The following is a 24,805-nucleotide window of genomic DNA, read 5'->3' as shown; positions in this document are numbered from 1 at the left end:
TGGTGTGGTTTGTACGCTGGTGGAATCATTGGACCGTATTTTTTCAAAAATGCTGTTGGACGCAACGTTACGGTGAATGGCGATCGCTATCGTTCGATGCTAACAAACTTTTTGTTGCCAAAAATGGAAGAACTGAACTTGGTTGACATGTGGTTTCAACAAGATGGCGCTACATGCCACACAGCTCGCGATTCTATGGCCATTTTGAGGGAAAACTTCGGAGAACAATTCATCTCAAGAAATGGACCGGTAAGTTGGCCACCAAGATCATGCGATTTGACGCCTTTAGACTATTTTTTGTGGGGCTACGTCAAGTCTAAAGTCTACAGAAATAAGCCAGCAACTATTCCAGCTTTGGAAGACAACATTTCCGAAGAAATTCGGGCTATTCCGGCCGAAATGCTCGAAAAAGTTGCCCAAAATTGGACTTTCCGAATGGACCACCTAAGACGCAGCCGCGGTCAACATTTAAATGAAATTATCTTCAAAAAGTAAATGTCATGGACCAATCTAACGTTTCAAATAAAGAACCGATGAGATTTTGCAAATTTTATGCGTTTTTTTAAAAAAAAAAGTTATCAAGCTCTTAACAAATCACCCTTTAGAAAATTTAATGCATTTCTAGTCAGAAATACATCAATCCTATCAATCTCTGCAGAGTCGTAGATGGATTGGTTGGAAGGTCTCCGCCATACACCATCCTCTCCTCTAACAGGCACTAAACCTACACAAGAAGCTAAAATTCTTCTCTCCCATATCCTGAGTAATTCCATTTGGTGTGAAGAAATTCCATACCAAATTGGAAAAGCATTAGCGATGATTGGCCTAATGATTTGTCGATAAATCAATAGTTTCACCTCCTTACTCAGGCCATTTGAGCGTCGAAAGACGCTCAAATAGAAGAAGAACATCCTCTTAACCTTGTCAAGAAGATAGCTAATATGCGACACAAAATCAAATCTGCCTTGGAGAATCACGCCTAAGTATTTAATGCTTTCACAAGTGCGAATGGTACGATCACCAATTGCAATGGCTGGCTCGTATCTTCTAGAGCGAGGATACAAGTTTCGCCTATTGCCTTTGAAAATCACACCTTCACACTTGTCCACATTAAGCCTTAGTCGCCACATATCGAAATATGTGGATAGTTCACCCAAGTATTGATTCAATCTGTCATTGACAACCGCTGCATCTGCTCCTGATGCTGCGACGAATATGTCGTCAGCATATATCAGGAGTAAATCTCCAGATGGTGGTTGCGGTATGTCACTAATAAAAATGTTGTAGAGGACTGGACCCAGTAAAGAGCCCTGGGGTACACCAGTCCTTACAACCCTATCGCTAGAGTAGTCATCGCCTACTCTAACCCTAAATGTCCTGTCCCTAAGAAAGTCCGCGACGATCCTACATAAACTAGTATCAAAGCCTAATACTCTCATTTTGTATATGAGAGCATCATGCAAGACACTATCAAATGCCCTAGAGAAATCGAGACTAACGGCGATAGTCACGCGACGTCTATTGAGCGATCTAACCACATGATCACCGAGCACAGTCAGCGCATGTGTTGTGGAGAGGCCTTGTCTAAAGCCAAATTGGCTATCAGACAAGATCGACCTATCATCTAGCGTCTCCCTAATACCGTCGAGTATGAAATACTCGAAAAGTTTACCGAGCGATGACAGTAAACTAATCGGTCTATAACTCTTACTGCACGTTGGATCTTTTCCTGCCTTTAGGATGGGGACGGTGATCGCCCTTTTCCATAAGGCCGGAAAATAACCAATGTTCAAGCAGTGGTTATATAGAATCGCGAGAAAAGTCCATGTGTGGTGGTCAGTTTTCCTTAACACCACATCAGGAATTTTATCCTCGCCGCTAGATTTGAGATTTTTTCTTGATCTCAAAGCTGTCCTAATCCTTTCACACGAAACGAACCTATTTCTATTCGCACTAACGTCCCTTATTTCACCATCAGCCGTAAGAAACGGCGAAAAGTGAACTAAGGGATTTCTATCAACCAAGGGAAAAGTATTTTCCCTAACGGTTGTGTCAATCGGCATTCCCCGATCGGCCACATCAGCTAAGTCGCCTTGTACCACGTCGGCCAAGAGATCAGCTTTACGGCAATCCTGCGAAATCGTCAATCCATCATCTGTCTTCAAATCAGGAATTGACGTTTTTCGATTTAAACCGATAGCAGATTTAACTCTGCTATATACCCTATCATTAACGCGGATACTACGAAGAAAGCGAATGTTTCGCTCTTCTTCATAGTCCCTAATAGCCGAACTAATCACCGAATCTAGTTCGCGAATTTCCGCTTTGAGTATATCATACCTCAAAGGATTAGTCGTTCTATGAAGAGTTCTTCTCAGCCTCTTCTTTCGAGCGATCATTTCGAGGACATGAGGTGGCAGCTGTCTTGGGCCTCTATCCCAGGACGAATCTTGGGAATAGATGCATCCATTGCTTCACGAAATGCCTCGCCCATAATATCAATGCAAGCATCAATTTCTGAGCAAGTCGCATTTCGATCCACTGGCAGCTGACAACCCTCTAATGCCCTATTCAACGACCGATTAAAACGTCGCCTATCCATACGCCGAAAATTATAAATTAATTCGCGTTCCCTATCAACCGTTTCGCCACTAGAGATAATAATCTCTAGGGCTCTATGGTCAGACTCATAGTCTAACGTCCTAATTTGACCATTGGCATTGGGAACAATTATTCCAGCAGATGCCATACAAATATCGATAAAAGAGCTGGTGCTCCTACCGATTCTTGTTGGTCCTTCTGTTGGAATTATCCCTAAATCAGGACAACCCAACAGAAATTCCCTAATTAACCGGCCTCTAGCGCATGTCGTGCTTCCTCCCCAGTCAACATTTCTGGCATTGAGGTCAGCCGCGACGACCACATCATTGGCTGATGCCAATGATGCTATTGTGTCCAAATCTGATGCAACGAAATTTGCATTTGGCGCACAATATAACGAGATAACATAGAGATGGTTACCGTCCATTCTATGTATCTTTACACACATTCCCTCTATCGAACCTAACTCTATTTCAAATCGTTCGCTTTTAATCGAATCTCTAACTAACACGGCCGTACCGCCCCCTGAGCGTTCGCGCCTAATCTGGGTATATATCGAATACCCATCCATATCAAACACGTGTCCTGAATTCAGCCTATGTTCGGCCATAAGCATGACATCAGGACAATGCCTATCTAAAAATAATTTTAGATAATGTCTCTTCAGTCGTGATACCACTGAATTGACATTTGCAAAGATTATTTTCATTTCCCTAGTCATCGCATAAAGAATCGACAACAGACATCATAGCGCCGCAGATGTCCCCTTTCGTGATTAATGCTCTTACGTCATCCATACGTCGACGCAACACACTTGCACAGGCAAGGAAATCCTTGCCAAACGCCTCGCGACACTTTTCATCAAAAGTGGCAAACAAGCCAGCTGTCGATGTAAGGGTCGACGAGGCGTTGCTACCTCTGTTACCTGTGGTAACAGCTGCACGTGGTTTTACCGCGGTCGAGTAGGAAATTCCCGCGCGAACGTTGTTACTACCTGACCTACCTGTGTTGCTGTCCTTTATGACCGCAACACGTGCGTTGGCTGTAGAGGCTGGCTTTGGGATTTTCCCCTCAGCCTGCTTAGCCATTAAAGATTGCCTGTAAGGGCAATTCTTTGAATTTGCCGAGTGACCGCTCACTCCACAATTTGCACACCTGAGCACGAACTCAGGCTGCATGCTAACCGCACCTGTCTTACTGTCCCTAACAGCCACGACGCGCGGTTTCGAAACGCGACCATGGTGCATTTACCGGCACCATGGTCGCCCGCGCACTTAACACACCTGTAAGGCATGTTGCAACCGTTCGCGGTATGTCCGTACCTCTGGCAATTGAAGCATTCAAGCCCTTCTTCGTGTCTTTTCTCACGTAGACACGATGGCTTAGCAATCTTTCCACACCGTATAACGCGACGATATCCGATTCTTTATCTAGGTGAATAAGCCATTTGCCTTCACCTAGATTCACGACGCGTTTGATAACGATGTTAATGGGAAGAGCACATAATGCACTCTTCACATCACCATCGCTAAACGATGACGACAAGCCCTCTATCACGACCGAGTGAGCCTGTCCTTTCGGGGAATAGGTTATCGCAGAGATAGCCTTTTCCTTAATCAACTTTAAAATAGCAAAATGCTCTTCTAAAGTCGAGACCCGAACACTAGCTCCATTACGCCCGAGCAATGACAAAGTAAATTTGTCATGGCCTAGCAACGTTTTTAGGTTTTCACCGAACTCGCGAATATTCGTATTGTAAATTTTCACAATCGGCACTTTTTCCGCGTTTCTCCGTCGACTCACGTTTTTCCCTAGCTTCACACTCGCGATTGTCCGTCTTCGAAACACTGTTCACACTTTTTTCACTCTACTCACGTTGTTATTTTCGTTTTCCAATTTCCTCGATCTTTTTGCCTCTTCCGGCGTCTTTCCATCAATTGCAGGGCCAGCGTATAGTACCACGGCCTTCCTTTTGGCCTTCTTCTTGGTGACGGTGGTCCACTCCACTCAAATTGGTGGCTAAATTGGTTAGCTTACCTGGATTTTTGAAAAGCCGAAATCAAAATAGTAGGCACCAGAAAAAAATGTGCAAAATATTTTACCTTACCAGCGATTTTGAGAAGCCGAAAACGAAATAGTAGGCAGCAAACATTGTACGAAATCTCTCACCTTACCTGTAAAAGTGAGATTTACATAGTAGGCAGTGGAAAACAAATATTGAAATTTTCAATAACTTGAAAAATTTTCCAGTGTCCATTAGTCAAAATGGACAGCGGTCAAGGGCTTAGTAAAAAAGTCATGGACGAGAAATTTGCAAGCGAGCAGGCTAGTAGTCAAATATCTGACGCTAGTATTAACTCTGAAGAAGCACGTATTATTGAACGTGAGAGACGCAAACGCAAGAAGAAATCGACTGGTCGTGAGTCGCCTTATGAGAAGCTACGACTGCAATTAGCTGTTGAACAGCTCAATGATACTGTTGCTGAGCTGAACAAAACAATTGCGAATTTGGTCGAAGAAAATACTCGACTACGAGCTGAAATCCAGGCACTGAGTCGCACTGAAAATGTAGTCACTCATGACAATTTCCCCTTAAATATAAATAATGGGAATGACATGGAGATGATCTCAGACGAGATAATTGATGATTTGTCGGTCGGGGCAGCCGAAGTCCCCGACACTGCGATGAAGAAAATTGTTGCACCGCCGGCAACAATAGCTCCGAGGACAGTAATTGAAACGGGAGCAACAAAAAAGGCCTCAACTGGTGCTATCCCCAAGGCGCCAATTTCAAGAAATGAAGATGAGCAGTTCCCCAGTTTAGCAGCTGCAAAAGGCAAAAAGAAAAAGAAAAATGTGGCAAGTAACCCGAATGAAAATAGCCGAAAGGAGAAGACTATCAACACCGATGGAATGATGCCAGCAATAACCTTGTATGATGCTAGTGATAAAGAAATAGCGAATATTTTAAATAGGACTTTGAGGAGCGGTGACTTCCAGATTAAGATGGTAAGAAAAGGGGTAGTTAATGTTAGAGTGAAGGGTTTGACAAATTTTGAAAAAGTCACCGCAATTTTTAAGGAACGGAAGTATTTGGGCCACACTCATACTCCAAAGTGTGTTTGCCATATACCATTGTCCTTCACGGACTCCCAGAAGAGTACAGTCAACAGGAGATTTTGGATTTTTTCTCAGGTGAGAAAATCACGTTCAAACTCAATATTTTGAGTCTCAGAAATATTGCTGAGGACAAGTGGGTTCTGCGAGTGGACCGAACTAGTAATATTGAGGAGCTGTACAAGTTACGGACAGTCCTCAATTGTGTAGTTCGGTTCACTAAGGACAAGTCAAGGGGTCCTCCCCAATGTTTCCGCTGCCAACGGTTTGGTCATGTTTCCGAGAACTGCAGTATGCCTCTTCGCTGTGTGAAGTGTGGGGGCGCTCATGAACAAGGGGACTGCCATATCCCCCCTAAAGAGATTGCCGCTCAGGGCGTTATTGACCCAGTTTCTGGTGTGGTTTCTGAGTGCGTTGTGTTAACTGTGACGTTGTGGGGCATACGGCTGGCTCCTTGGAGTGCCCACGCAGGGTGGCAATTATGGCAGCGCTTGCAAAGCGTAAAGAAAAAGCAAAGGCAAAAGCCAAATCTGAACGCGTTGCTGGCATGTCATATGCTGCTGCCCTGGGTGCGCGCCCAATCCCCCCCACGCTGTCAGGAGTAGCGTTGGTTTACGAAGGGGGTACCCTCATCAGGTGCCTCGAGTCGTAAGCCTGACATGTCCGACGCCTGTCAGCGTGTCTTCGGTGGGGATTTTATTGGAGTGTTTGCCAGAATGAGGGAGTTTGCTCCACAGTATGAAAGTTTGGTGAGACAGAAAGGTGAAAATGAGGCCCTCGTGGCAATGATGCGTGTACTTGTGAATGTGTGAATTGGAGTGTGTGTTTCTGAATGTCAACTCTTGCATATCCTTGAGCAGGAGACATTTTTTGGCAATGTTTATGAGAACGAAAGCCAGATGTTTTGCTTTTAGCGGAACATAAACTTTCGGCCTCTCATACATTTGCCATCGATGGTTATCGAGTGTTTCGCGGGATAGACAAAGTCGGTCTGGAGGAGGGACGGCTGTCTTGGTAAGAGATGACTTCAGATGTTGTGAAATTGTGTTTAATTCTGGGATGGTTGAATCGTGTGCTGTTAAAGTTTGGTTGAGTGATGGGTCTATAAAGCCGTCAGTGTTCGCTGCACGATCATATCTCGCCTTCATCCTGTTGCTGACCATTTTTATTTTGTTTCGCACGGATTCGTGAACTTCACCAAATGTGTTTGGTATATCGTTACTGGTTTCTTCCATGGCGAGCTCATTAGGTGTAGCGCCGAATATCAAATCTCCGGGCAACTTCAATTCTGTTCCGAATAGAACCTGGGCCGGTGTTCGGCCCAGGCTATACGACAGCAAAAACTTGGGTATATGCTCGTCCCAGTCTCTTTGGCAGTTATCAACCACCTTTCGAAGATGTTCTTCCAGGGTGCGATTAAACCTTTCTACCATGCCATCAGACTGTGGATGCAATGGCGTAGTCCTTGTTTTCTTGATGCCAAGGGAGTCACACATCGCTTTGAATATGGCCGATTCAAAATTTCTTCCTTGGTCTGAGTATATCTCGGTCGGCACACCGTAGCGACATATCCAGTTCTTGTCGACTACATCTAGGGATGCCAGACGTGCTCTTTTAAAGAGCACATGTGCTCTATTTTTAGTTAAGTACTCTTTTCGTGCTCTTTTTATGCTTCACAACAAATATTACTCCAACGCGATTCAATAAATGGTAAAAGTAAACTGAACATACGTAAATGTCACACTACGAGATTTTCCTACGCCGTTATTTTCTAATTAAATAGTGTTTTACTTTATATATCAGAGTCGAAGAAGAGCATGTCGATGTTGCTTCTTCACTTTGTACTCTGTTCTAAATGTAAACAAACTTCTTTCAATAACATTTTTCACAAAAACACCAAAAAATGACTTACAAAGTATTGTAAGAAAATTAGCTTGAGTTGAAAGTGGGTTATTTTATGTTTATATTATGAATCTTTTTGTTATGTTTAAATGAATTATCTTTCAATAAATTGGAATTAAATGTTTTTATTTTATTTGAAAAAGTGTGCTCTTTTTTTCGTATGTGCTCTTTTTATAAGCTGAATGTGCTCTTTTTGCCTCTTCAAAATCTGGCATCCCTAACTACATCTACAATCGCCTTCGCCTCTTGGTTAGGAATGGCATAAACTTCTGGCCACTTGCTGGAGTCGTCCATGACCACAAGGACATATCGATTTCCAGAATCACTTACCTGGCCTATACTCTTGCATAAGACCTCTATTTTCGTCTTGGCCCTTTCGCCTTTATGCACTTTTCACAATTTGCCACCCATTCAGCAATAGATTTCTGGCATCCAACCCAGTACAATCGTTGCTTCACTTTCTCGGCTGTTTTGGTTATTCCTAAGTGACCTCCACTAGGTCCATTGTGGAATTCCGTCGAAACATCCTTTACCTTGGAATCTGGCACGATTATCAAGTTGCGGCTATTCTTGCCATCTTCACTTTCACACTTACGTTGTAGGGTTCCGTTGACCAGACATAGACTGTCCCATTGAGCCCAGTATAATTTCATTAGTGGACTTTCGGCTGCGATGTCTTTCTTGCTAGGTTTCTTATATTCCTCCCTTGCCGAAATAATTTTTCTCAAGGTTGGGTCTTTGCGCTGTTCTGTTGGCCAGTCCGCTCCAGATTCGACGTGCAACAGCCGGATATCAACGATTTCTTCCTTATGTTCAGCTTTCGAGCAGTGTTTGCATTCGACATTACAAGGTCGACGTGACAAGGCGTCCGCGTTTGCCACCTTTTCTATGCTCGATACTGAAATCATAGCTTTGGAGTCTTTCCATCCAACGTGCCAGCTGAGCTTCCGGATTCTTGAATTGGAGCAACCATCGTAGAGCTGAATGATCAAACCTTAGCAAGAAATTCTGCCCATACAAGAATTTGTGGTAATGCTTTACGCTTTCTATGACAGCAAGCAGCTCTCTTCTAGTTACGCAATAGTTCTTCTAGGGCTTGGATAACGTTCGGCTAAAATATCCGATGACCTTTTCTTTACCGTCAATCTGTTGAGATAGCACACCACCAATTCCGTACGCAATAGCATCTGTATCCACAGATGCAATAGCATCTGTATCGCCAGGTATAGGATACGCCAGAACAGGAGTTGAACATAAACGTTCTTTTAGATGATGAAATGACTCTTCCTGTTCTTCACTCCACTGAAACGTCTGACTTTTGCGTCAATTTATGGGCATTGGCGTAGCCAGACAAATTTCCTAGGGGGGGGGGGGGGGGGGGCTATAGCCCCCCTAGCTTAAACTTTATAGACTGAACTTATAGGTTCAACTAATGTTTTATTTCATAAAATTGAATAAAAAATAGACATCAAAATAACTCGACAATCAATTTATAATAAAGCAACTAAAAGTAACCTACGGGGAAATTGGTGCAAATTGCCACTGACGGACCTATCACATAACTGGTATTAATACTATCTTGAAAGTGTTTGTGTTCATATCGTGAAGTGAAAAAAATATAAAGTGAAAAGTGTCTACCAAGCAAACAGCTGTTTTGCCGTCGGCTTTTTAGTTTGACGGACTGGTAATTTTACCGACGGCTTTTTAATAAGCTTGGCAGTTTTTAGTGTTTTGCCGACGGAACTATCACTTCACTATAAACACTAGTTTGAAGCAGAAATTTAATCTCAGTGAGTTTGGAACAAAATTAAATCTCAAATTGGTGGATTCAGATTTTCAGATTTCAAAATTTAGGTTTTATTGGTCAAAAATTTCTCAACTACTACAGTTGAAACCTTACAACTACAATTTTCAACTACATACATACATATATAGATTCTTATATTTAGCGTATATATAATACTTTTCTAAATTTATCTAAATATTACAAAATACGGCTTAAACTATTTATTTAAGCTAGTCTCTATTTCAAATTTTTTCTCAATTAAACAAAATTTCCCTGAAAAATGACTAGTAAAAACAGGGACCATAACATTTTTCTATTATTTTACTTAAAAACTATCACTTAAAACTAAAAATCAAAAAATATATACAATTGTCCTTAGAGTTACTATTGTGCCAAACTGTAAACAGTGTCGTCCACGTCTAGCGTACCATATCGTCGATGATAAAACACAAGCCTCCCTAAAGAGAAGTCCCTGTCTATCTAACTGTAACAGACATATCGGCGGTCGATATGTCAAATGAGGAAGATTGGCTGGACTGATGTCCTCTACCAAGCAACCCCTCACTAGCGGATTATCTACAAAAGATGCCCTATCTAAAGGGTGATTCTTTTGAGGTTAGGATTTTCATGCATTAGTATTTGACAGATCACGTGGGATTTCAGACATGGTGTCAAAGAGAAAGATGCTCAGTATGCTTTGACATTTCATCATGAATAGACTTACGATCTGCCACAACGTCGAATTTTCAGTGAATGGGCCCTAGAAAAGTTGGCAGAAAATCCGCTTTTTTATCGACAAATTTTGTTCAGCGATGAGGCTCATTTCTGGTTGAATGGCTACGTAAATAAGCAAAATTGCCGCATTTGGAGTGAAGAGCAACCAGAAGCCGTTCAAGAACTGCCCATGCATCCCGAAAAATGCACTGTTTGGTGTGGTTTGTACGCTGGTGGAATCATTGGACCGTATTTTTTCAAAAATGCTGTTGGACGCAACGTTACGGTGAATGGCGATCGCTATCGTTCGATGCTAACAAACTTTTTGTTGCCAAAAATGGAAGAACTGAACTTGGTTGACATGTGGTTTCAACAAGATGGCGCTACATGCCACACAGCTCGCGATTCTATGGCCATTTTGAGGGAAAACTTCGGAGAACAATTCATCTCAAGAAATGGACCGGTAAGTTGGCCACCAAGATCATGCGATTTGACGCCTTTAGACTATTTTTTGTGGGGCTACGTCAAGTCTAAAGTCTACAGAAATAAGCCAGCAACTATTCCAGCTTTGGAAGACAACATTTCCGAAGAAATTCGGGCTATTCCGGCCGAAATGCTCGAAAAAGTTGCCCAAAATTGGACTTTCCGAATGGACCACCTAAGACGCAGCCGCGGTCAACATTTAAATGAAATTATCTTCAAAAAGTAAATGTCATGGACCAATCTAACGTTTCAAATAAAGAACCGATGAGATTTTGCAAATTTTATGCGTTTTTTTAAAAAAAAAAGTTATCAAGCTCTTAACAAATCACCCTTTAGAAAATTTAATGCATTTCTAGTCAGAAATACATCAATCCTATCAATCTCTGCAGAGTCGTAGATGGATTGGTTGGAAGGTCTCCGCCATACACCATCCTCTCCTCTAACAGGCACTAAACCTACACAAGAAGCTAAAATTCTTCTCTCCCATATCCTGAGTAATTCCATTTGGTGTGAAGAAATTCCATACCAAATTGGAAAAGCATTAGCGATGATTGGCCTAATGATTTGTCGATAAATCAATAGTTTCACCTCCTTACTCAGGCCATTTGAGCGTCGAAAGACGCTCAAATAGAAGAAGAACATCCTCTTAACCTTGTCAAGAAGATAGCTAATATGCGACACAAAATCAAATCTGCCTTGGAGAATCACGCCTAAGTATTTAATGCTTTCACAAGTGCGAATGGTACGATCACCAATTGCAATGGCTGGCTCGTATCTTCTAGAGCGAGGATACAAGTTTCGCCTATTGCCTTTGAAAATCACACCTTCACACTTGTCCACATTAAGCCTTAGTCGCCACATATCGAAATATGTGGATAGTTCACCCAAGTATTGATTCAATCTGTCATTGACAACCGCTGCATCTGCTCCTGATGCTGCGACGAATATGTCGTCAGCATATATCAGGAGTAAATCTCCAGATGGTGGTTGCGGTATGTCACTAATAAAAATGTTGTAGAGGACTGGACCCAGTAAAGAGCCCTGGGGTACACCAGTCCTTACAACCCTATCGCTAGAGTAGTCATCGCCTACTCTAACCCTAAATGTCCTGTCCCTAAGAAAGTCCGCGACGATCCTACATAAACTAGTATCAAAGCCTAATACTCTCATTTTGTATATGAGAGCATCATGCAAGACACTATCAAATGCCCTAGAGAAATCGAGACTAACGGCGATAGTCACGCGACGTCTATTGAGCGATCTAACCACATGATCACCGAGCACAGTCAGCGCATGTGTTGTGGAGAGGCCTTGTCTAAAGCCAAATTGGCTATCAGACAAGATCGACCTATCATCTAGCGTCTCCCTAATACCGTCGAGTATGAAATACTCGAAAAGTTTACCGAGCGATGACAGTAAACTAATCGGTCTATAACTCTTACTGCACGTTGGATCTTTTCCTGCCTTTAGGATGGGGACGGTGATCGCCCTTTTCCATAAGGCCGGAAAATAACCAATGTTCAAGCAGTGGTTATATAGAATCGCGAGAAAAGTCCATGTGTGGTGGTCAGTTTTCCTTAACACCACATCAGGAATTTTATCCTCGCCGCTAGATTTGAGATTTTTTCTTGATCTCAAAGCTGTCCTAATCCTTTCACACGAAACGAACCTATTTCTATTCGCACTAACGTCCCTTATTTCACCATCAGCCGTAAGAAACGGCGAAAAGTGAACTAAGGGATTTCTATCAACCAAGGGAAAAGTATTTTCCCTAACGGTTGTGTCAATCGGCATTCCCCGATCGGCCACATCAGCTAAGTCGCCTTGTACCACGTCGGCCAAGAGATCAGCTTTACGGCAATCCTGCGAAATCGTCAATCCATCATCTGTCTTCAAATCAGGAATTGACGTTTTTCGATTTAAACCGATAGCAGATTTAACTCTGCTATATACCCTATCATTAACGCGGATACTACGAAGAAAGCGAATGTTTCGCTCTTCTTCATAGTCCCTAATAGCCGAACTAATCACCGAATCTAGTTCGCGAATTTCCGCTTTGAGTATATCATACCTCAAAGGATTAGTCGTTCTATGAAGAGTTCTTCTCAGCCTCTTCTTTCGAGCGATCATTTCGAGGACATGAGGTGGCAGCTGTCTTGGGCCTCTATCCCAGGACGAATCTTGGGAATAGATGCATCCATTGCTTCACGAAATGCCTCGCCCATAATATCAATGCAAGCATCAATTTCTGAGCAAGTCGCATTTCGATCCACTGGCAGCTGACAACCCAACTAATGCCCTATTCAACGACCGATTAAAACGTCGCCTATCCATACGCCGAAAATTATAAATTAATTCGCGTTCCCTATCAACCGTTTCGCCACTAGAGATAATAATCTCTAGGGCTCTATGGTCAGACTCATAGTCTAACGTCCTAATTTGACCATTGGCATTGGGAACAATTATTCCAGCAGATGCCATACAAATATCGATAAAAGAGCTGGTGCTCCTACCGATTCTTGTTGGTCCTTCTGTTGGAATTATCCCTCAATCAGGACAACCCAACAGAAAATCCCTAATTAACCGGCCTCTAGCGCATGTCGTGCTTCCTCCCCAGTCAACATTTCTGGCATTGAGGTCAGCCGCGACGACCACATCATTGGCTGATGCCAATGATGCTATTGTGTCCAAATCTGATGCAACGAAATTTGCATTTGGCGCACAATATAACGAGATAACATAGAGATGGTTACCGTCCATTCTATGTATCTTTACACACGTTCCCTCTATCGAACCTAACTCTATTTCAAATCGTTCGCTTTTAATCGAATCTCTAACTAACACGGCCGTACCGCCCCCTGAGCGTTCGCGCCTAATCTGGGTATATATCGAATACCCATCCATATCAAACACGTGTCCTGAATTCAGCCTATGTTCGGCCATAAGCATGACATCAGGACAATGCCTATCTAAAAATAATTTTAGATAATGTCTCTTCAGTCGTGATACCACTGAATTGACATTTGCAAAGATTATTTTCATTTCCCTAGTCATCGCATAAAGAATCGACAACAGACATCATAGCGCCGCAGATGTCCCCTTTCGTGATTTATGCTCTTACGTCATCCATACGTCGACGCAACACACTTGCACAGGCAAGGAAATCCTTGCCAAACGCCTCGCGACACTTTTCATCAAAAGTGGCAAACAAGCCAGCTGTCGATGTAAGGGTCGACGAGGCGTTGCTACCTCTGTTACCTGTGGTAACAGCTGCACGTGGTTTTACCGCGGTCGAGTAGGAAATTCCCGCGCGAACGTTGTTACTACCTGACCTACCTGTGTTGCTGTCCTTTATGACCGCAACACGTGCGTTGGCTGTAGAGGCTGGCTTTGGGATTTTCCCCTCAGCCTGCTTAGCCATTAAAGATTGCCTGTAAGGGCAATTCTTTGAATTTGCCGAGTGACCGCTCACTCCACAATTTGCACACCTGAGCACGAACTCAGGCTGCATGCTAACCTCACCTGTCTTACTGTCCCTAACAGCCACGACGCGCGGTTTCGAAACGCCCTTAGGTATGGTGCATTTACCGGCACCATGTTCGCCCGCGCACTTAACACACCTGTAAGGCATGTTGCAACCGTTCGCGGTATGTCCGTACCTCTGGCAATTGAAGCATTCAAGCCCTTCTTCGTGTCTTTTCTCACGTAGACACGATGGCTTAGCAATCTTTCCACACCGTATAACGCGACGATATCCGATTCTTTATCTAGGTGAATAAGCCATTTGCCTTCACCTAGATTCACGACGCGTTTGATAACGATGTTAATGGGAAGAGCACATAATGCACTCTTCACATCACCATCGATAAACGATGACGACAAGCCCTCTATCACGACCGAGTGAGCCTGTCCTTTCGGGGAATAGGTTATCGCAGAGATAGCCTTTTCCTTAATCAACTTTAAAATAGCAGAATGCTCTTCTAAAGTCGAGACCCGAACACTAGCTCCATTACGCCCGAGCAATGACAAAGTAAATTTGTCATGGCCTAGCAACGTTTTTAGGTTTTCACCGAACTCGCGAATATTCGTATTGTAAATTTTCACAATCGGCACTTTTTCCGCGTTTCTCCGTCGACTCACGTTTTTCCCTAGCTTCACACTCGCGATTGTCCGTCTTCGAAACACTGTTCACACTTTTTTCACTCTACTCACGTTGTTATTTTCGTTTTCCAATTTCCTCGATCTTTTTGCCTCTTCCGGCGTCTTTCCATCAATTGCAGGGCCAGCGTATAGTACCACGGCCTTCCTTTTGGCCTTCTTCTTGGTGACGGTGGTCCACTCCACTCAAATTGGTGGCTAAATTGGTTAGTTTACCTGGATTTTTGAAAAGCCGAAATCAAAATAGTAGGCACCAGAAAAAATGTGCAAAATATTTTACCTTACCAGCGATTTTGAGAAGCCGAAAACGAAATAGTAGGCAGCAAAAATTGTACGAAATCTCTCACCTTACCTGTAAAAGTGAGATTTACATAGTAGGCAGTGGAAAACAAATATTGAAATTTTCAATAACTTGAAAAATTTTCCAGTGTCCATTAGTCAAAATGGACAGCGGTCAAGGGCTTAGTAAAAAAGTCATGGACGAGAAATTTGCAAGCGAGCAGGCTAGTAGTCAAATATCTGACGCTAGTATTAACTCTGAAGAAGCACGTATTATTGAACGTGAGAGACGCAAACGCAAGAAGAAATCGACTGGTCGTGAGTCGCCTTATGAGAAGCTACGACTGCAATTAGCTGTTGAACAGCTCAATGATACTGTTGCTGAGCTGAACAAAACAATTGCGAATTTGGTCGAAGAAAATACTCGACTACGAGCTGAAATCCAGGCACTGAGTCGCACTGAAAATGTAGTCACTCATGACAATTTCCCCTTAAATATAAATAATGGGAATGACATGGAGATGATCTCAGACGAGATAATTGATGATTTGTCGGTCGGGGCAGCCGAAGTCCCCGACACTGCGATGAAGAAAATTGTTGCACCGCCGGCAACAATAGCTCCGAGGACAGTAATTGAAACGGGAGCAACAAAAAAGGCCTCAACTGGTGCTATCCCCAAGGCGCCAATTTCAAGAAATGAAGATGAGCAGTTCCCCAGTTTAGCAGCTGCAAAAGGCAAAAAGAAAAAGAAAAATGTGGCAAGTAACCCGAATGAAAATAGCCGAAAGGAGAAGACTATCAACACCGATGGAATGATGCCAGCAATAACCTTGTATGATGCTAGTGTTAAAGAAATAGCGAATATTTTAAATAGGACTTTGAGGAGCGGTGACTTCCAGATTAAGATGGTAAGAAAAGGGGTAGTTAATGTTAGAGTGAAGGGTTTGACAAATTTTGAAAAAGTCACCGCAATTTTTAAGGAACGGAAGTATTTGGGCCACACTCATACTCCAAAGTGTGTTTTGCCATATACCATTGTCCTTCACGGACTCCCAGAAGAGTACAGTCAACAGGAGATTTTGGATTTTTTCTCAGGTGAGAAAATCACGTTCAAACTCAATATTTTGAGTCTCAGAAATATTGCTGAGGACAAGTGGGTTCTGCGAGTGGACCGAACTAGTAATATTGAGGAGCTGTACAAGTTACGGACAGTCCTCAATTGTGTAGTTCGGTTCACTAAGGACAAGTCAAGGGGTCCTCCCCAATGTTTCCGCTGCCAACGGTTTGGTCATGTTTCCGAGAACTGCAGTATGCCTCTTCGCTGTGTGAAGTGTGGGGGCGCTCATGAACAAGGGGACTGCCATATCCCCCCTAAAGAGATTGCCGCTCAGGGCGTTATTGACCCAGTTTCTGGTGTGGTTTCTGAGTGCGTTGTGTTAACTGTGACGTTGTGGGGCATACGGCTGGCTCCTTGGAGTGCCCACGCAGGGTGGCAATTATGGCAGCGCTTGCAAAGCGTAAAGAAAAAGCAAAGGCAAAAGCCAAATCTGAACGCGTTGCTGGCATGTCATATGCTGCTGCCCTGGGTGCGCGCCCAATCCCCCCCCACGCTGTCAGGAGTAGCGTTGGTTTACGAAGGGGGTACCCTCATCAGGTGCCTCGAGTCGTAAGCCTGACATGTCCGACGCCTGTCAGCGTGTCTTCGGTGGGGATTTTATTGGAGTGTTTGCCAGAATGAGGGAGTTTGCTCCACAGTATGAAAGTTTGGTGAGACAGAAAGGTGAAAATGAGGCCCTCGTGGCAATGATGCGTGTACTTGTGAATGTGTGAATTGGAGTGTGTGTTTCTGAATGTCAACTCTTGCATATCCTTGAGCAGGAGACATTTTTTGGCAATGTTTATGAGAACGAAAGCCAGATGTTTTGCTTTTAGCGGAACATAAACTTTCGGCCTCTCATACATTTGCCATCGATGGTTATCGAGTGTTTCGCGGGATAGACAAAGTCGGTCTGGAGGAGGGACGGCTGTCTTGGTAAGAGATGACTTCAGATGTTGTGAAATTGTGTTTAATTCTGGGATGGTTGAATCGTGTGCTGTTAAAGTTTGGTTGAGTGATGGGTCTATCATATCATTTGTTTCTTTGTACTTGCCTCCTAGTAGTGCTTTGTGTATTGATGATTTTGATTGTATTTTTTCTTTATATGATGAGGGTGAGGTAGTTATTGGTGCTGACCTCAATGCGAAGCATCCTTCCTGGGGCGGCAGTGAGACGGATTCTAAGGGCAGGAGACTCGCCGAATTCCTTTTGAATTCACCGGATTTTGCAGCTTGTGCTGCGAATAGGCCAACCAGGCCAAACTGCACTTCTGGCTCTTTTATTGATTTGTTTCTGATTTATCCTGGTCTCCCTGTGCTGAACCCTGGGGGGCTTGCTGATGCTGTGGATTTTGAGTCAGACCATAGGGCTATTTGTTTGTTTCTGAGTGTGAATGAGGTTGCCAGACGTGAACGGATTGGATATTTGGATTATGGATGTGAGGAGATTCAGATCTCATCTTGTGAATGGTTTGGTTGAGCATATGTTGCCGATGGACAGAAATGTCACTGTGAATGAGATTGATAATTGTGTAGAAGGTTTGGTGAATGTGTTTCGTGAGGCTGTGGACAATTCTGTGCCCAGAATTAGGAATAGGAGATTTCTTCGAGAGCGGCGTGGGCTTTGCAGGACGGCTCGCAGGACGCCAGATCCTGAGAGGCGATCTGGGATCAGAGCTTTGATTGGCGAACTTAATGTTGTCATTGGCGATTCTATTCGACGGTTCGAGGAGGATCGTTTGAAACGTTATTTACGAGGCATTAAGGTGGATAATCGGACGTATGGCCGGGTGAAAAGGGCTGCTGGATTGTCGTCTGAAATCTCTGTTGGTGCTTTGCGTTGTTCTGACGGTAGTCAGGCGACTGTCGATGCTCACAAAGCAGAGGTTTTAGCCGATTTTCTTCAGTCGTCTGCACCTGTTGATACGAATGATGATGATTTCGCCATTAATGTCGGTGTGATAGCAGATGGTATTGGACGTGGACCGCCGTTGACAACATTTTGTGGCGCATTTTCTGCTGATGGGGCAATGATTTCGGATCGTTCTCTTTGGGCTGACGGAGGGTTTGTTAAACTTGATGACATCGGACAGGCCCTGGCATTACGGCCTGCTAAGAAATCTTCTGGGTTGGACGGTATCCCAGATACTGTTATCAAAAGAGCTGGTGTCTTGGTTTTTGGATTTATAGCTGTTCTTTTCAACCACTGCCTTAATTTGGGATATTTGCCTAAGGCGTGGAAAAAGGCAGTTGTCATTCCAATACCGAAAGCTGGCGGCTCTCGTGATGAGTGTTCGGGCTATAGACCAATTTCAATGTTGTCAGCATTTGGCAAACTTTTTGAATTTTTAGTCTTGGAAAGAATTAGGTCGTTCGCGGAGGATAATGGGGTCTTTAAGGATTTCCAGTTCGGTTTCAGGCGGGGCTTGTCCACATCTCACGCCTTGGGTGTCTTCTCGACACATGTCGTTAGGTCTCTAGGGAGGACGTATGGTACGATTGCTGTTGGCCTTGACTTCGCTAAGGCATTTGATTCAGTGTGGCATGATGGAATCTTGTTCAAAATGAAACGGTTTGGATTTAGTGAGCGTCTGTGTGGGATAGTGGCAAGTTTTTTGCGTGATCGCTCTTTTGCTGTGAGAGTTGGTGATGGAATTTCAACTTGGAGATGTGTTACGGCTGGTGTGCCCCAAGGGTCGCTCCTTGGGCCAATACTGTATAACATTTTTGCAAGTGATATCCCTGAACCACCTGCAAGGGGCTTGCTTCTGGCCTACGCAGATGATGTTATGGTTGCATTTTCTGGTCCTTCGCTGAAATACCTTGGCGTTGTCTTTGATGCAAGATTCTCGTTTTGCAGGCATGTGGATTATGCCTTGGCGAAGGCCAAGCGGATATATTTTGCTTATCGACGGTTGATATGTATGAGGGGAGGCCTCTCTCAACAGGTCAATCTTCTGATCTATAGTCAGATACTGAGACCTGTCATAACCTATGCCTTCCCCACTTGGGCTGGCATTTCGTCTGCCCAGATGGAGAGGCTTAGAGTGTGGGAGAGGTATCTTGAGAGCGTGTGTTGGTATGAGACCCATTGTTATGGATGATGGTGTGGTGAGATATCCCTCTGCGAGGGCTGTTATTGATTGTGCGAATGTGTTGCGAATTGATGTGGTAATGATGAGGGATGCTTTGTTGTTCTTGCGAAATTTGGACGCATTACCGAATAGCATGGTGGCTGGCATGTTGGACATTCGGGAGGGCGTCGATAGTCTTGTCGGCAGGGCCAACTTGCCGCCAGCGGCTCTCCTGGACCTTGATGAGGCTGGACGGCTTTATAGAGACGGACAGTTATTGTTCTACCATAGGAGGTTTGGGACTTTTAATATTGATGACACGGTCTATTTGACTGCGCAGTAGGCCTGATCACTTAGGTGAACCTTGTATATAGCCTGTAAATATTGTAAATACCATTAGTTTTAAGCCCTAGATTTAAGTTTTTTCATTATCAATAGAAAATAATTAATCAAGCTTGAGATCGTTTTTTGTATGTATTGGTTTCTTTATTTTTCAATATTTCGCAATTACATTGAATTGCTTCATCAGGAGTCGATCTATAATAAAAGTGGTTTGATAATTTTTAATCATGACATGTAAAATTCTTTCTCAAAATTGTTTTTAAAATCGCAAATAATTTTAGTGGTAATAACAGCTATTGGTTTTAGTTTACAAATTTTTTTTATAAATAATTAAAGATTTTAATAATTGTAATTAACAAGTATCAGGAGACCAGGAAAAACAAAAGGAATTACATTATACACTTACGTATGCAAAACATTTAAGTGTAACACAACAACAACACATAAAGCTTAAAACTAGAGTAGTATCACTACGTTCGTCTATTACTTTTATTGCACTGATTTCCCTCTTGCTTTCTCTGATGCTGAGTACTTGCATATCTAGTTGTCTTGTCTATGATGTGTCTGTATATGTGAGCAATGTTATCTGTATCTGATTTGTAGTTCATTCTCTTCTCTGTGGGTACATTGTTAATGTACAACATTTCTAATGTTAATCTTTTGCTGTTGCTACTCTCTCTCTCCAATACTCTCACATCGTCAAAGTTCGGGTGATGTTTCGTTGTCGCACAGTGTGTTGCAAGCGCGGTTTTTTGGAGTTTGTTGTTATTGCGGAGTTTTATGTCTGATTTGTGTCCCGACAGTCTTGTTTTTAATTTATTTTTCGTAGTTCCAATATACATTTTGTCACATGGTTCTTTGTTATCTCCATTACATGTTATTTGATAGATAACATTAGATGTTTCCATAATAGGCGTCTTGTCTTTAGTTTTTGTGAAAATGTTTTTTAGTGTATTGTAATTTTTATGGGCAATATTGACTTTATTTTTGTCTACTATGTTAGAGTTTGTTATCCTTTCCGAAATTCCTTTTACATAGGATAAGGATCTGTAAATTTTGGGTTCTTTCTCTATATTTTCTTTGTCCAAGTAGGGTTTGTAAGATGAAATTAGTTCTTTTATTAGTTTTGGTGGAAAATTATTTTCTTGAAGTATATTTTGCAGCTTTTTTCTGTTGTTTTTATGGAATTTATTATCGCTTATTGTCAGTACTCTGTTTACTAAGTTTTTGGCCGTATTTATTAGCATGGACCTTGGGTGATTGGAAAAGAAGTTCATTATTCTTCCTGATGCTGTATCTTTCTGATACCAGTCTGTAATAAGTTTTCCATTTTCTTTTATTAGTAGTATGTCCAAGTAAGGCAGTTTATTATCCGTTTCTATTTCCATCGTAAAACTTATGCTTTTATGAAATTCATTAAGGCATTTTAATGTGTTATCTATTTCGTCCTCTTTTAATATCGCAAATAGGTCGTCAACGTACTTAGTCATAATTTTGGGTTTTTCTTTTAACTTGTCCATAGATGTGTCTAACAATTTTTCCATTAAAATGTCTGCTATGACCGGAGATGCTGGTGATCCCATGGGTAAGCCTTTTTTCTGCCTGTATATTTTTCCGTCGTATTTAAAATATCGATTGTCCACTATACAGAAACGTAGTAAAACAGATGCTTTGTCATATTCGTGTGCACAGTTATTTCATTCCACCTTTCTTCTATTATTTGGAGTGCTGCGTCAACTGGTACACTTGGGAAAAGCGATACTACGTCAAACGAAATTAATTTCTCATCCTTTTGGATCGTCAAGTGTTTTATCCTATCTCTAAATTGCACTGAATCCCGAACATTATATCTAGATTTAACTGTCAAGCATTTCAGAATATCTGCCACATATTTACACATCTCCGAGGACGGGGATTTAACCGAAGAGCATATTGGTCTCAATGGGTATCCTTCTTTATGGATTTTTGGTAGTCCGTACAGCCTTGGTGCTATCACATTATCTGCCTTAAGGTTCTTCTTTTCCGCTTCCGATATGATATTATTCTTGAAAAGTTCTTCAACTAACTCATTATTTCTCTTTTGTAGGGCTTGTGTGGGGTCTTTATTTACTCTTTGATATGTCATCATATCTCCTACAATTTTTAACATCCTCTCTTTATATTCTTCCTTCTCCATGGCCACTGTAACGTTTCCTTTGTCTGCGTTTAGTATGTAAATATTCTTGTTGGCATTTAAAAATTTTTTAGTTCGTTCCACTGTGTTTATAATATATTTTTCTCTTCCACTATGGGACATTTTGTTAATGTGATTCTCTACCGATGTTGCGAATTTTGTCCTAGCCTTTTCTTGCTCTTCCTTGTCATTGTTCATCTGGATTAAATTTTCTCCATCAGCGATATATTTGAACAAAGGGAATTTTGTTCTTTGAGTTGGGAGACCGTGCTTTTGTCCTAGAGATAGAAGCCATTTTATATCGTATGGAAATTCCGTTTTGGTTTTGTTGACAAACCATTTTTCATTAACCCGTATGTTTAGTTCAGTTCGTTGTTTTTCTAAAAGTTTATTGAATTTTCCTTTTTGTATTTCATTTGTTCTTTCTTTAATTTTCCTGATATATGTGTTTTGATAGGAAACAAGTGTTTCGTTTTCGTCTTGTGAGAGGTGATCATTAAGCCATTTTTTTATCTTTTCCTCTTCTTCTTTGTAACTTTTCTGGAGATTATGTCTGTGCTTAATTAAAATATTCAGAATTTTTATTTGAAAATGCTCAATGTATTGCAAGAGTGTGGGCTGTAAGTCAATTTTAGATTTTTCTTTATTTTCCAAAATATTGTAGATGTTTTTCATCGAATTTTTTATGAATTCAGGTATAATTCCATGATTACGACATCTGATTAGAAATGTTATTGAAGAGTGAATCTTTTCGGTTTTCACTTTCAAATTTTTGTGTCTGTTTATATTATCGCTGATGGAGAAAATTTAATCCAGATGAACAATGACAAGGAAGAGCAAGAAAAGGCTAGGACAAAATTCGCAACATCGGTAGAGAATCACATTAACAAAATGTCCCATAGTGGAAGAGAAAAATATATTATAAACACAGTGGAACGAACTAAAAAAATTTTAAATGCCAACAAGAATATTTACATACTAAACGCAGACAAAGGAAACGTTACAGTGGCCATGGAGAAGGAAGAATATAAAGAGAGGATGTTAAAAATTGTAGGAGATATGATGACATATCAAAGAGTAAATAAAGACCCCACACAAGCCCTACAAAAGAGAAATAATGAGTTAGTTGAAGAACTTTTCAAGAATAATATCATATCGGAAGCGGAAAAGAAGAACCTTAAGGCAGATAATGTGATAGCACCAAGGCTGTACGGACTACCAAAAATCCATAAAGAAGGATACCCATTGAGACCAATATGCTCTTCGGTTAAATCCCCGTCCTCGGAGATGTGTAAATATGTGGCAGATATTCTGAAATGCTTGACAGTTAAATCTAGATATAATGTTCGGGATTCAGTGCAATTTAGAGATAGGATAAAACACTTGACGATCCAAAAGGATGAGAAATTAATTTCGTTTGACGTAGTATCGCTTTTCCCAAGTGTACCAGTTGACGCAGCACTCCAAATAATAGAAGAAAGGTGGAAATGAAATAACTGTGCACACGAATATGACAAAGCATCTGTTTATGAAAATACTACGTTTCTGTATAGTGGACAATCGATATTTTAAATACGACGGAAAAATATACAGGCAGAAAAAGGCTTACCCATGGGATCTTTAGACACATCTATGGACAAGTTAAAAGAAAAACCCAAAATTATGACTAAGTACGTTGACGACCTATTTGCGATATTAAAAGAGGACGAAATAGATAACACATTAAAATGCCTTAATGAATTTCATAAAAGCATAAGTTTTACGATGGAAATAGAAACGGATAATAAACTGCCTTACTTGGACATACTACTAATAAAAGAAAATGGAAAACTTATTACAGACTGGTATCAGAAAGATACAGCATCAGGAAGAATAATGAACTTCTTTTCCAATCACCCAAGGTCCATGCTAATAAATACGGCCAAAAACTTAGTAAACAGACAATAAGCGATAATAAATTCCATAAAAACAACAGAAAAAAGCTGCAAAATATACTTCAAGAAAATAATTTTCCACCAAAACTAATAAAAGAACCTAATTTCATCTTACAAACCCTACTTGGACAAAGAAAATATAGAGAAAGAACCCAAAATTTACAGATCCTTATCCTATGTAAAAGGAATTTCGGAAAGGATAACAAACTCTAACATAGTAGACAAAAATAAAGTCAATATTGCCCATAAAAATTACAATACACTAAAAAACATTTTCACAAAAACTAAAGACAAGACGCCTATTATGGAAACATCTAATGTTATCTATCAAATAACATGTAATGGAGATAACAAAGAACCATGTGACAAAATGTATATTGGAACTACGAAAAATAAATTAAAAACAAGACTGTCGGGACACAAATCAGACATAAAACTCCGCAATAACAACAAACTCCAAAAAACCGCGCTTGCAACACACTGTGCGACAACGAAACATCACCCGAACTTTGACGATGTGAGAGTATTGGAGAGAGAGAGTACCCAGCTAGCATTTGGGTGATTGTTTTAACAAAAATCATGTAAATGAGTCATATTCGAGTACTTTAGGAGATCAAAAACTGCTATGTCAGTTATGTGATTATAATACGATACGAAAATGACTCGCGCTAATGGGCATAAAATGTGTTCGATTTAAAATCGTCTAAAGGAGTCATCTTCGAGTACTTTTGGTGATCAAATAATGATCTTACAGAGTTATTGCAAGTGTTTTTATATTTAAATCACAATTTTAACGGGGCAATCTCTATAATATTGTCAGAAATATTGTCAGAAACTTCCATTTAATAATAAAAACGATTTAAATGAATTTGAGAATTTGCTACAGGAAAATGAAGAAAAGCTGAAACAAATTGTAAGTATGAAAGACGACGAAACAAACTAACAAATAAAATTGATAATTTATAATTTTTCTTAACACTGTTTACATTTTTTAGAAAGAGGTTACAGCAAAAACTGGCGGAGAAGGACACGCACAATTTTTAAGATATTCAGTTCGGAAAGTATATTCCGATGAACTGGCTACATTATATGGCTGGAAGGGGACTAGCACTAAGCCCAGTGCTGAAAAATCTTTCATAATAACTTT

At 41.3% G+C, this 24,805-nt stretch overlaps 1 protein-coding gene across 1 annotated transcript; it reads right to left on the bottom strand.

Moving 5' to 3' along the window:
- Positions 1-19,271: 19,271 nt before the first annotated feature.
- On the bottom strand, positions 19,272-21,922 carry LOC142224643 (uncharacterized). Its single transcript, XM_075294423.1, has 3 exons — positions 21,258-21,922; positions 20,026-21,153; positions 19,272-19,491 (listed from the first exon to the last, which is right to left on the bottom strand). Exons 1-3 carry the CDS (start codon positions 21,920-21,922, stop codon positions 19,272-19,274), a joined length of 2,013 nt encoding a protein of 670 aa, XP_075150538.1.
- Between the last annotated feature and the right edge of the window lie 2,883 nt (positions 21,923-24,805).

Source organism: Haematobia irritans, chromosome 2 (assembly GCF_050003625.1).
Source record: "Haematobia irritans isolate KBUSLIRL chromosome 2, ASM5000362v1, whole genome shotgun sequence".
Lineage (NCBI taxonomy): Eukaryota > Metazoa > Arthropoda > Insecta > Diptera > Muscidae > Haematobia > Haematobia irritans.
Note: the sequence above shows the minus strand (reverse complement) of the source record. Positions and strands in the feature narration are given on the sequence as shown.

What these genes read in the sequence shown, in the direction of transcription:
- LOC142224643 (XM_075294423.1), bottom strand. Translation starts at nt 21,922, where the DNA reads ATGAACAATGACAAGGAAGAGCAAGAAAAGGCTAGGACAAAATTCGCA. An exon ending in CTCCAAATAATAGAAGAAAG is followed by an intron (nt 21,154 to 21,257) that starts GTGGAATGAAAT and finishes AAAAATATACAG; the next exon opens with GCAGAAAAAAGGCTTACCCA. An exon ending in AATAAAAGTAATAGACGAAC is followed by an intron (nt 19,492 to 20,025) that starts GTAGTGATACTA and finishes CTCCTATGGTAG; the next exon opens with AACAATAACTGTCCGTCTCT.